The sequence below is a fragment of the Ambystoma mexicanum genome, chromosome 9, assembly GCF_040938575.1.
Source record: "Ambystoma mexicanum isolate Mex_15411 chromosome 9, UKY_AmexF1_1, whole genome shotgun sequence".
Taxonomy (NCBI): Eukaryota; Metazoa; Chordata; class Amphibia; order Caudata; family Ambystomatidae; genus Ambystoma; species Ambystoma mexicanum.
The window spans coordinates 200,497,812-200,510,863 of record NC_090931.1 but is presented as its reverse complement, the minus strand read 5'-3'; the positions used below and the strand labels follow the sequence as shown (position 1 = coordinate 200,510,863).

The 13,052-nt window shown below is 47.0% G+C and overlaps 1 protein-coding gene across 1 annotated transcript; it reads right to left on the bottom strand.

Moving 5' to 3' along the window:
* Positions 1-1,036: 1,036 nt before the first annotated feature.
* Positions 1,037-12,707, bottom strand: LOC138487879 (apolipoprotein A-IV-like). The gene is made up of 4 exons (XM_069614496.1): positions 12,476-12,707; positions 11,055-11,138; positions 7,665-7,791; positions 1,037-2,278 (listed from the first exon to the last, which is right to left on the bottom strand). The coding sequence occupies exons 2-4, from the start codon at positions 11,101-11,103 to the stop codon at positions 1,351-1,353; spliced, it is 1,104 nt and encodes a 367-aa protein (XP_069470597.1). The 5' UTR covers positions 11,104-11,138; positions 12,476-12,707; the 3' UTR covers positions 1,037-1,350.
* Between the last annotated feature and the right edge of the window lie 345 nt (positions 12,708-13,052).

Here is a 13,052-nt window from a genome sequence, read left to right as displayed (position 1 = left end):
GGGGTAACCAAAGAGGTGACCCCATCATTATCAGCATGGCAGCTGGGCCTAAACAGTCTCAGACAAATGCTGGGGGAGCAGAAAGTAAAAGTCAGATCGTTCAGCTTATTTTTTGACATTTTTAAATATTCAGCAAAAACTCTAAAATGTCACCACTACTTTTAGGTGGTCGGGGGATCTCTTCTGAAGTCCTGAAGTGGTAAAGAAGGTGTAAAGAACATGGAGATTTGCAGTTTTTTTACAGGTGGAGCCGGGGCATGGAATGAAATGACTGATTCCGTTTCTCACATCCACCTAATGAAAGCAAATGCATTCTTGCCAGCATCTGATGTTGATGCTGGTGCACAATGCATTGGATTCCTAATGGAATCCGCCCGTTTTTAACACGTGCAGAAACTGGCAGATTCCAGAGGAATCCATGTTAAGTGCCTCCCCCCTCTCGCCATGCCTTGCCTGACTTGCGTGATATCAGAAGTGAGCCCCTTGGTGCTTTGCCCAATCGCCAAACGTTTTATCAAATCCATGCCAATTTCGATCTCTGTTGCCCACGTCACCAGTGTCTGCAGGAAGCAAACCCCACTTCAGTTAAGCAGCGTCCGTCTAGGAGTTTATTCAATAAGGGCAGCACAAACATAACACCAGAAATGGGCTTTAGTTTAGCAGCTCCATATCCCTATTTTAAATTGAGAATAAAGGCCACAAAATATATATTTCTGTGCCGAGATATTTATTTTTCCTGCAAAATGTTGGAATCACTGCTACCTTTACCTGCGATCCTGTGTAATGCTATCCAGTGGACAGGAATCCAGCATAACCTGCAGTTCTGAGCCCCTGCCCAGCAAGTGGGGGTGGCAAAGAGAGATGGGGGTGGGGGGTTACTAATGGGAACTGAGAAAGGTGCCTTAAGACGGAGAACATAAAGCACTGTCTTTTCTAGCATTGTTATTTTGCCACTTTTATCATCATTACCAACAATTTACACAAAATCAAAATTATGAACACCAACCGCGTATACACAAAAGGAACACAAATGGAATCCATCTTTTGCATTGGCGTGTTGCGGTCTTTATTGAGTAATGTCTGGATTCAAAGTATCACTAAGCCAGTAGGAACATGAATTACCAGCAGTCGGGGACAAGTGCAGAACTAGAACATTTGGAGCTTTGAGTACAATTCTCTCATTTGCATTATGCATGGAAATATTTGGAATAAAGGAATTGAACTCTGTTAGTCAATTGTTGATGTCTACACTGGTTTCTTTCCTCGTCAGAGTAATAGACTAGTCAACAAGCATCTGTTTAATTACACCTGCATGACAATGAGCAATATCTGCCTTCGATGGTGGACTCCTCAATTCTCAGCCTGGATTCCGCGGTCTAGGAAGGCGCTGACCTTTTCACGCATATCCTTCTCTAGTACATCCAGCTGGTCCTGGACACCTACGGTGTAGGGCCCCAGCTTCTGCTTCATCTCCTCCGCTTTCTGGATGATCATTTTGTTGATGTTTTCACTGATCGGGGAGATGGACTGGGTGAACGCCTCGATCTTCTGGTTCATCTGGTTGTTGAAGTCTCCCAGGTAGGACCCCAAGCTCTGGCGGACTTCAGCCATATTTCCATTGAGTTTCTCATTGATCTCATCAGCAGAGGCAACAAGTTTCAGCTTCAGGTCTTCAGCATTCTCAGAGATTCTGGTCCTCAGCTCCTCTGCGTTCTTCCGCATCTGGAACGCCATTAAACCAATCTGTTGGTTGAGTTTATCTTGAACCTCCTGGGGGTAAAGAGACAGACTCTGCTGCAGTTCCTGGACATTTTGGTCAATTTTCAACTTGAGCTCGTCAGAGTAGGGGGTCAGCTTCTCCTTCAAGTGGTCCATGTTCTGATTGATCTTCTGATGAAGTTCCTCTGCATAGGGTGTTAGAACCACTTGGGCATTGGCCACATTTTCCTGCAACTTGGCCTGAAAATTCTGGATGATGGGCGTGAGCTGTTGGCGAAGTTCCTCTGTGTTCTCCTTGACACTGGCACTGAATTTTTCAGTGTAGGGGTTCAGCTTCAGCTGCAGATCTTCAATGTTCTTGGCGAGCTGCTTGTGAACCTCATCAGCAAACGGGGACACCTTCAAACGAAGTTCCTCCAGCTCAAGGCGGATCTGCTCCACAAGCTTCTCCGAGGTTTGGGTTAGCTGTGCATGGATCTGGGTGGCAAATGGAGCTAGCTGGCCTTCAAGATCTCCTGCGTAGAGGTTGACGTCTTTGAGATTATCTTTGATGAGCGTTCTGTTGGGGAAGAAAGAACATTGTATTTAGTCTGCATTGGATGGCCAAAAGTGTCAACTTTGATCATTGTGCTCTGTGAACGCCATTTTCAGTTTTGGCAAACGGGTGGTGCTAATGCACAGAGAGGAGCGAGACAGTATATGAGGAGCGAGATATAGCCTGTGCGTATAGTGTCGATTGGTTATTTACCCACCGATTGACTGCCCATGGTCATGCTAATCCCTATTTAATCAAATAAAAGCCATAACAAAAGAGTTTCTAAACAAAAATAAAACAGCATACATCAAATACATCACAACCAGAATACTGATAAAGCCACGTGTAGAAGAATCGATGGGGTGATAAAACTTAACATCAGAGAAATATATTCTGGGACAGAGAGGCCTTCCCTCATTACTGCTGAAACCCACTATGGCAGACAGAATGATGGACAATTGGGTCACATGAGCATCCTTAACTTTCTTATGTTTAGGGCCAGCTTGATGAAGGTGGCCAAGATGCACAGGCTTGACTGGTCATTTTCTATGTGCAAAGAAACCATCTTTGAGAATGGCCTGGCTCCAAGCTGCATACCCTCATATGGTACAAGATTACCCGCTACCAATACTTTCTGTTCTAGAAAGCTGAAAAGATGGTGACAGGCACTGTTGAGCCTTAACCATTTTACAGCCAAAAGCAATATATCCCCATTAGAGCCCACACAACTATGTGCGGGCAGAATCAAACCCCTTCAGAGTCTCGGAAGGATAGCTCAGGGGCAACATGCTCTCCTTGGAAGCAAGACAACATGGAGCAACACAGGTTCGATCCCCGGGTCCTCGCTTAGAAACCTCTGGATATTAAGCGTGTTATAAATATCATATCATAGACCTCTGCACCCACAGAACTAGGACTCCACCGGGACCCAAAACACTATGGTCCCACAGAACTATGCCCCACCAGGAACCAAAGCACTATGCTCGTGCAGAACTATGCCCCATCAGGACCCAAAGCACTATGCTCTCACAAAATTATGCCCCAACAAAACCCTACGACCATAACTATTCCCCATCAGAGCCCTTAAAACTATGTTCTCAAATAAACCTATGATCCATCAAACTCAGCCCTCCATCAAACCCCAACAAACTGTGCTCCATCAGCATCATGGCCCGTCAGAGCCCAGAGACCTGTGCTCCCACAGAATAACGCCCAAATCAATCCAGAGAACTACGCTCCCACAGAGCACATAGGCATATGCCCCCACAGAACTATGCCCCCATGAGGCACCAGAGAACTACGTTCCCACAGAGCACATAGGCATATGCCCCCGCAGAACTATGCCCCCATGAGGCACCAGAGAACTACGTTCCCACAGAGCACATAGGCATATGCCCCACAGAACTATGCCCCCATGAGGCACCAGAGAACTATGTCCCCCTGGAGCACATAGGCATATGCCCCCACAGAACTATGCCCCCATGAGGCACCAGAGAACTATGGCCCTATAGAACTATTCCCCCATCTGAACTATGGAACTGTATGTGGCCTTTCAGAGGCTCAAAGCAAAGACAAACACATTCGCTGTGTAAAACGATTCCCCACACCTCAAGGGTAAATAAATACCCCTGCGAATCCTCTGCTCTGCCGACATATGTATAGCATGTGCATAACAACAGGGAGGCGAGTAAGGACGTGAAAGCAGAAAGGGCAAATGTCACCGAGGGATGCGTCACAGCACAAGAGAAAGGTCTAGGTATTATATTTGCTGCAGTCACTGTAGGGGATGGGTGTGCAAACTGCAGCTCTTCAGATATTTAGGACTACAATGCCCATAATCCAGCATCATTGACTATGCTGGCAAAAAGGTGATGGAGTTTTAGTGTAAAACATCCAGCGAGCCAACTGATGCCCCACCCCCACCCCACCACCCCGCTACTGATAGTGGGTTCTAGCCTGTGGGATAGTGAATGGCAACCTTTGCCCTGCTAGGGAGAGACTGGGCTGAAGAAAGGCCCACGTTTCAGCCTGTCAAATTGAAAACTGCCCCCTTCCCACCACCCCGTAGAAACAGAAACCCATTCCTTACCCCAGCTAGACCACAGATAGTAGTAGAGCGCTGTGTGTTCTTTCACTGCTGCTAGGGGGCGCCACCTGTCACTGAAACCTGGCCAAAGGGTAGGTAATAATGGGACCTAGCAGGGGGCCTATATAATATGTGGCAGAGTGGGATCTAACAATGGCCACCTCAAGCAGACTAGAAACCAAAAGACTTGACAGAAGTATGTGTAAGAATGGGTTAAAAGGTTGGCTAATTATAGGACCTCATAATAGTAGGAAACAGGCCTTATTCGCTGGACATCTAACAATGGAAACTATGTGACAGATATCCAATGAGAACACGTGGCAATGGGCCACGTCAGATTAGAACATGCAGTCCATTTATTAACCAATTAGAATTCTTTCCTTGAGGGCAATAGCTGTGTATTAAAGGCCTTCTGTCCACAACCGTGTCAGGTGATGAATAATGCTCCACCAGCCGCCCAGAATCTCTCAGACTCAGTTTAGCGCTTTCCAAGGTACTCATTGTGATGTCATGCCACACGTCCTGTAAATGGTCATTGCCTCATTAACTCATTAGACAAAAACAAACTGTTTGGTCCTGATTTACAAAGCCTTTTTCAATGGGATTGCAACATTGTAAAACGCTTTTGTAAATCAGGTCCTTTAAGTTTACTTTAAACTCAAGGCGTCATTAATGACTTACCACTCACTTTGAGCATACTCGAATAGCATTAATGTGGCGTTCACGCACTCGCAGGGGGCGGACATGGCCGGTAACAGTCCGCCAGCCCAAGCCATGGTAGGCCTGAGAGAAGCGAGGGCCACAGCGAGGGCTGTACGCTGTTACCGGCCCTGTCCGCCACCCACCAGGGCGTGAAAGCCATTGGCACCCCGGGGTTCATCCGGGGTGCAAATAGCTTAACCTTTTTCCCCTCGGGAGATTCGTACTGCTTGGGCATCCAATCTCCAGAGTGCAAAAAAAGAAATGAAAAAAAGATGGCTGCCTCCGTAGGGAAAGGGACTAAGTCCCTTTTCCAATTCTATGGCAGCAGCTGGAGCGGGAGATGCAGCGTACTGGAGCTCAAAGCTCTGGTCCAGCAGGTAAGTGTGGAGGGAGTGAGAGGGTGAGGGGTGGTTTTGTTTGGTTTGGGGGGTTGGAGAGCCAACATGGAGAGGCACATTACAGAAAGAAAAAAAATGCCGCCACCGGGAAAGAGCCTGGGGTGGCTGGAGCAGAGGGTGGGGAATGTTGAGCGCCCTTCCCTGGATGCCAATGTACATTTTTCAGGACACTGTCATCAGACCATTGTCCACAGCCCTGGATGACCTCACCTTTCCCTCAAGACATGGAAGTGGCCAGATGGTGTGTGACCTCACCGAAACATGCTTCACAATGTACATTCAGGCTACAATGGGACTTGGTTAAGGGTGTGATAGTGGGGGAACTTGGTATCAGAAGGGCTAAAGGTTGTGTCCTAGAAGACCGGTGTTTATTGATAGGACCTGGAAGAGAGCTTTCTAAGAACTGGGACTACTAGGATATGGGATACACAATGATGGGATGTGGCCAAGTCCTCCTTTGTACAGATGTTGAAGCCTTATCACTGGACACCTTTAAATGTCGCACTGATGAGCCAATGTGTGCAATATTACAGCAATAGTTCCTGCACCGCAGCAGGAGTAGAAACCGGTTATCCAGTGGGGCCCTGGTGTGTTCATTCTGGAGTGGGACCTGTATCACTGTAGTAGGTTAGATATAGTAATCCTAGTGCTTCTCATGACGTGCGCCAAAAACAATATGCGCCCTATGCACAAAGGGCATCTGAATTTGCACATCACGTATGCACACATTCAGGTGCCGTTTTCCATCCCTTATCTGCAAATAAGGGGGAGTTTCTGCACATTTCAATTTACAATCCAAATTCAAAAATCTGGATGTGGATTAAAACTGTCCAGGAAATAAACGCATTGCCCTGTGCCTGTTTGGGGCAGGCACAGAGGGATGTGCAAAGCATAGCAGGGTCATTCCTGACCCCATCCTGTGTTTTCCTGAAGCGTGAAAGCAGCGGTTTCAAACACTGCTGCAACCGTTGCATTTCTATCCCTCAAAAATACATAGAAATGCATTTATATCCCCCAATAAGTGATAAATGCATTTCTATTAGTTTCACTTTTCAGAGTGAAAGGTGCTTTCGGGACACACCTGGCAGTTTGGAGCCTGTAACACAGTCATACCAGGAGGGCAATGCCAACACTAATGTATCCAAGAGACCTGTCCCGCGCATCTGTTGCGCCGCTGGCCACCCTCGCTGAAATGTCCAAGTAATCTTTGAGAATTATGTGGCCTGTTCATTTATAAAATGATGACAAATAGGGGGGCTTGGTGGCTAGATGGCCAACAATGGAGCGAAGCTGGTAGAGGGATATCCAACAACGGAGTGTGGGAGATAAATATACAACAACAGAGGTGGTAGAGGGATATCCAATGATGGAGTGTACGAGAGATATATCCATCAATGGAGCATGGTAGGGGGGATATCCAGCAATGGGGTGTGGAAGATGAATATCCAACAAGGGAACATGATAGCGGGGTATCCATCAATGGAGCTTGGTAGAAGGGTATCTTGCAATTGAGCTTGGTGCCAGTATATGTGATAATGTAGCTTGGTGAAGAGGTACTGAAATATGTGGGTTGGTAGATCAATATCACGCAATGGGGCTTTGTGGCGGGTAGTAGTGGTGGTAGCAAATAAAGGAGCTTTGTGGCAGATTATCTAACCAATCACGGATATTGGTAGAGGGATATCCGGCTATAGGGCATGTGCGAGGGATATCCATCAATGGAGCTTAGTAGAGGATATCTAGCAATGGAGCTTGGGAGCAGGACATCTAACCATGGATATTGGTATTGGGATATCCGCTATGGCTCGTTGGTGAGGGATATCTATCAAAGAAGCTTAGTAGAAGGAGATCTAGCAATGGAGCTTGCTGGCAGGATCTCTGACCATGGAGATTGGAACAGGGAGTGGGTGAGGGATATTCATCAATGGAGCTTATTAGAAGGATACCTAGCAATGGAGATTGGCAGAGAGAAGTATAATAATGGAGCTTGGTGCAAGGATAGCTAACATGGGGCTCAATGAATAGCTATCCAAAGTGGAGTTTGGGTGAAGGATAAGTACCAAAGTGCAGTGCTGGAGGGCCATCACAAAAATGGGAACTGCTCCAGGGTTTTCTAACTATGGGGTCCGCTGGCTGCTTTTCTAATAGGGCAGGTGTAAGTGAGCTATGTAACAGCATTTCCTGTAAAATTCATCTTTCAGTCTTGCTATGGCCGGACACTTACTTGAGCTGTTTGCTGATTTCCGACTCCTGCATCTGTTCCCCCGTCGCCTTGGCAATGTTGGTCAGTTGACTAAAGTAGTCCCATAAGGCATTTGCCACTTGATCTGTGTTCACGTCTGCCTGAGACCCTGTGGGCATGATAAAATAAACAAGTTTCTCTGATTAAACAATGCATGCACAGTCCTTCTCAAGTGATGTGCATAGCACGGGTATAAGATGGTGCACAGCCCTCACCATCAGGAGAAGTCACCCTTCATCTGGTTGCAATCACCCAAATGTTCCAATGCAGGATCCCGGGTGGCAGGTCCAGGTGAACTGTGTCCCCTAACCCGGGACATGGGTGCCATTATACCTGAGAGACCCCAGTCCCCCCCGGGGACCATGGAGCGGAAGATATACCTTAACATACAATATTACACAGATGCCCTAACACAGGGGTCTGCAACCAGTGGCTCTCCAGATCGTTTAGCCTACAGTTCACATGATCCCTCACCAAAGAGTATGCTGGCTAGTGCTGATGGGAGATGTAGTCTAGAACATCTGGAGAGCTAGACGTTGCACATCCCTGCCCTATTACTAAACGTTCCTTCTCACAGGAAACCAAGTGTTAGGTGCACTAACTAGTGAGTGATTCCACTGAATCTGTCACCCACCGCCAGGCAAGAGTGACAGGAATCAATGAACATAAGGCGAGATGTGGGGCGAGGAGAGACTGTGAAAAGAACTGATATATATTTATATATATATGTTCACTATAAAAGATTTCATAAAAACATTAACTTTAATTTTTGTGATGAATTTGGGTCCAATCCGGTCCTCGAGGCCCACATCCATGCCAGGCTAGTCACTGAGTATGCAAGTAACTTTCATTTAGCGTAGAAACAGTTCAGAGTCATGCCCACCCATGCAATAAGTGAATTTGCAAGTGGAAATGGATGGATCAACCTGTGTGTTCAAAATGTAATAATTTATTCTCAAAAGGGTATACTCCTCATCTAGTAATATATTAAATGTGTCACCACAGTGTGGGGGTCCATTCTACATGTTTCGTGACTAATGTCACTTCTTCAGGGCTCATGAATTTCATACAAATATTTCCCTTCCGTTTCAGTGTTTCTCTCCTCAGATGTAGTAAAATAATAATATGAAATTCACAGGTCCTGGGGAAGTGACATGAGTCATGAAACACGCAAAAGGCACATCATATATGCGGTGCTGATCATGTATTAATGATTGTGAATGATTTGGGTTTGAAACTACATTTCTACATTTGGAACACCTGGGCAACAGACTGGCCCCTCCCATTTCCCTCCCCTTGGCGCCACTTGCAAAGTCACTTATTGAACATGAACACAGGACTCTATGTTGAGCTGTGGTGACAGTAATGGCCCAGAAATGGCAGAATACTCAACATGTGAAATGAAGGCAGCAAATCCCACCTGGAGGTCCTGCCAATAGCACTCAAGTGAACCTTATGTAACGTAAGTTGTCATTAGAAACACTCAACATGTGGAAGGACCATCAAACTGGCAAATTGTGTGGTCACTAGAAATTCAGACCTAAAATGTACCTCACTCCTCGGCCACCCAGTTGGTTGGAGGCCAATGTAACGTAAGGGAAACCACCACATAGGCGACTCTAGGTTCTGTTATTTAGCAGCACCCCTGGTGCGTCCGACACAGGATTTAGTTTAATGGCTTTGCAATGGGCTGCATCACGGATTGGGGGGTATTTGCAGTGCTCATTCCCCCTAATTGAATTGCAGTTACCACCAGTGGTAACTGTCGAACTGCCACCAGATTATGAATTGTGGCAACTCCCTATTGTGAGCTCCCCTAGGACTTCATTGGGAAATGTAGGCATCACCTCGAGAGATAATTCCACTGGAAGAAATTCCTTTATATTTTGTGTAGGGTATACCTCCATGCATAAGCGGGAGGTATTTACCGCCTTGAGGGTTTGCAACAGACAGGAAAGACAAGAGGTAATTCCGTTACCTCAAGTTTTTTTAAGCTAATGCCAAACCCGCAATGAGAGCCAGTGGCAACACTCAGCACAGTTTCATACACTGGGGAAGAAGGGAGCACTCTATCTCATTGAGGGCCCTGGTGCTTGCAGTAGACCTCCCACTGCACAGTGATTCAGGAGGTTATCTTTTGCTAAAAACCAATAACTCTTCTCTTAAAGAATATCTGATGTGAGTGCTCGCTGTGGACAGCCAGGCACCCACAGATTCAGGCCTTTTGATACTCTGTGGTTGGAGTCCTTTCCGAATACTGAAGTGTACCCTTGAGGTGGTCAGATTGGCGACTGGGTATGTGTACTGTGTACAATAAAACCCTGTGCAATAAAGGCGGTTGAGGATGGTCAATCCATTGTCTTACTCGACACCCATGCTGTACCTATTTAACTAAATGGGAGAAGGCAGATGTGCACCCACATGTGTGCCACTGGACTTTGTTTGGTCCCACCCTAGTGGGATAGGACACCATGTCATAGGGATGTCAGAGTGATCTGTGGCCTCTGAAAAGGGAATCCTATAAAACAAGGGTCTGCAACCTTTGGCTCTCCAGATGTTTTGGACAACCTTCACCAGCTCAGGCAAGCATAATCAATGGTGAAGGATGATGGGAGCTGTAGTCCACAACATCTGGAGAGAAGGAAGTTACAGCCCCCTGCTATAGAACGCATTGTTCAATTGTCATCCATACTGTATTACTAGGCCACAGTCTTTACCAAGTCAGCTGGTTAGCCCCAGACCCAATAAGAAGGCAGGATCTCAGACCTTCAAATCAAAAGAACAAACCTACTATTGCCTTGTGAGACGTGCAAGCAATGGAGCACGCCCCTGTGATGGGTCGGTCCACCTGGCATTGTCCTTCCTGCCCACCTCCCTGTCATTGTACTGCCACGCCACTCCTGCCACAGTCGCAATAGCATTGACTACCAGTAAACACCAAGGTTATATAGTGGCTAGAGGTGGACCGCCCTGGCGATAGGAACTTGCACCCTTTCAAATGGCCTTGGCGACATGTATAAGCTTTATCAATAGATTAGAAGCAAATGTAAAAAGGAGAGCAGTAGTTCACCAGTTTGGTTAATGATGGGTCTTGCCTAAAGGACAGCTCTTTCTGGCACAGAATTCTGAGCGGACGAACCAGTTCTTTAGTAATTAAGGTTGTTTCCTTTTTTAAAGCTTTGGGACTGACGGATGAATTTTAATAGTAGAATTATTTTAATATTAATATTTGTAATCCCTTGGTGCTGATGACGCTAAAATTATTATATTGTAATAATTGTATGAAGATGTTTTAAATGCGTATATTTATGGTTTTGAGTATGAGGTTTTTATTAAACGAATACAAATAAAAATAAATAAAAATATAAATACCTGTTATGGCCAGAACGGCCAATGTCATGGCAACTGCTTTCAGGAACATCTTTGGCTTCAAATGAGAGCTTCACCACCTGGAAACTGAAACAAAATATATATCAATGGACGGATGCCAAGGTGCTCCTGTGGTGAATGCACTCCCCTCTCCCAATGCCCCAGTGCCCAGGGTGATGGGCAATTATCTCGAGACTAGGCACTGCCAGGGAGCCCTATCCTTTGGTTATCAGAAGGGCAGCCACGTGTCTATGGCCACAGAAGACTGCACTGGCGCCCCTTCTGCCCCAACGGCAGCTGTCTTTATCGCCACCCTTATACGAGCATTGCGCTAAGATGGCACAGGTCTCGCATCTTAGACCTTGTCTTCTGCCTACTAACCAGGCCCGGGGTAATCCCCAACCCAACCAGGCGCTGGCGATGTTTGCTGGAGACACTTTAAATATGTCAGTTCACTCTACAAGCTTACTGCGAGCCCCTTATTATAGCCAAGCAAAATGGAGGGAAAGAATAAAAGCGCCCTATATTGCATGTATCTGGCTCCCTGGTGTCCTCGGGCCTTATGTTTGCATGTGATACTCGCTGCTATGTAAGCATAATTTATCACATGGTTAATTAGTATGTAGATCGAATTCCAGGTGTTTTGGACTACAACTCCCATGATACACCACCTCTTACTCTAGCAGCTATGGATATTGGGAGCTGAAGTCCAAAACATCTGGGGTACTATGCAACCGCCTAGAGACCAGTTGTAATTGGTGGGCAATGCCTCTATGGAATGATTCCAATCAACAAATTCCAAAGATTCCAACCCCTGCCCTGCAAATCCAGCAATCCCTCTTCTCTCTGTCCCAACTGTGCAGGCACAGGCCAAAGCTATTCCCCCTCCCCCACCTGCCTTCCCTTCTAACCTTCCCCTGCCCTTCCCAGTGCTCCAATTCCAGAGCAGCTTCTAGAATTCCCTGGTCCAAAAACTAAAAGCAACTCTGCTCTGTAACAGGTCCGTGAACACTCACCTATTCCTCCAATCAGCCCCAAACAAGGCCCAGCTGAGCTGCACCCAGAGGAGGCAGAGTCCACGACACGAACATCACAACACAATAATGAGATCATCTAGGCAGCAACTCCAAGGGCCCCTGTGTGGGGCTCTGGACACCCACAGCCACAATGCCTGGGCCCGGTGGTACTCACCACTGTGCAGGGAGACCCCAACAACTCCATGGGAGTGAGAAATCCCACTCTGGCTGGGAGAGGGCGGGTGTTGGAAGACCCTCACATGGCTGCGGGGTCTGTGCCCCCTCAGGGCACCCTCGCCCATCCATTTCACCCTCAGCATATGTGTGGGCGATCGCCCACCGCACCGATTCTATCCCCTCCCACCAACCAAAGTGCACCGGGGAGCCTGCATGGGGACCCCTCCTCACCTCTGCTGGCCTTGCACCTCTGCTTGCTTCCACCTGATGCCCAGCCTGATCCCCTGCTGGCATTTATGCAGAATGGGGCAGGGCCTTTCCCAATCGATTGGTGAGCTGGAGGGAGGGGGTGTCCCGTGACTTCAAGACACTGCACACGCTTGGACTTTAACCGTCGGCCAGCGTGGCTGCTGCCAGCACAACACTGTGCCATGTATGATAGCGCCACCCTGGCGAGGATACTCATGGGTCCTGGCATTCGTCATCGCTGGGCAGCTGGGCCAAGGCGAGGGAGGGCTAGGGGAGGGGCAGCGCTGGATCATAGGCTCAACCTCGGTACCTCTGGGGGGCAGGCCAGGTATTGGGCTGTACCCCAACGTGATATGTCTGTTCGGATAAATACTGAACTGTGGTGTTATAGGAAGTAACTGCCAACCGTGATGTGCACACTTAAAATCAATACAAACGATTCGGGTGCATTGTTTCTGTCTCTTTTAATTTATTTTGGTAGTATTAGCACGTTTGCATAATTAGATTTAGAAAATATGAAGCTAGCAAGCTTCGTTTGTAGTTTAATTTATAAAATGTA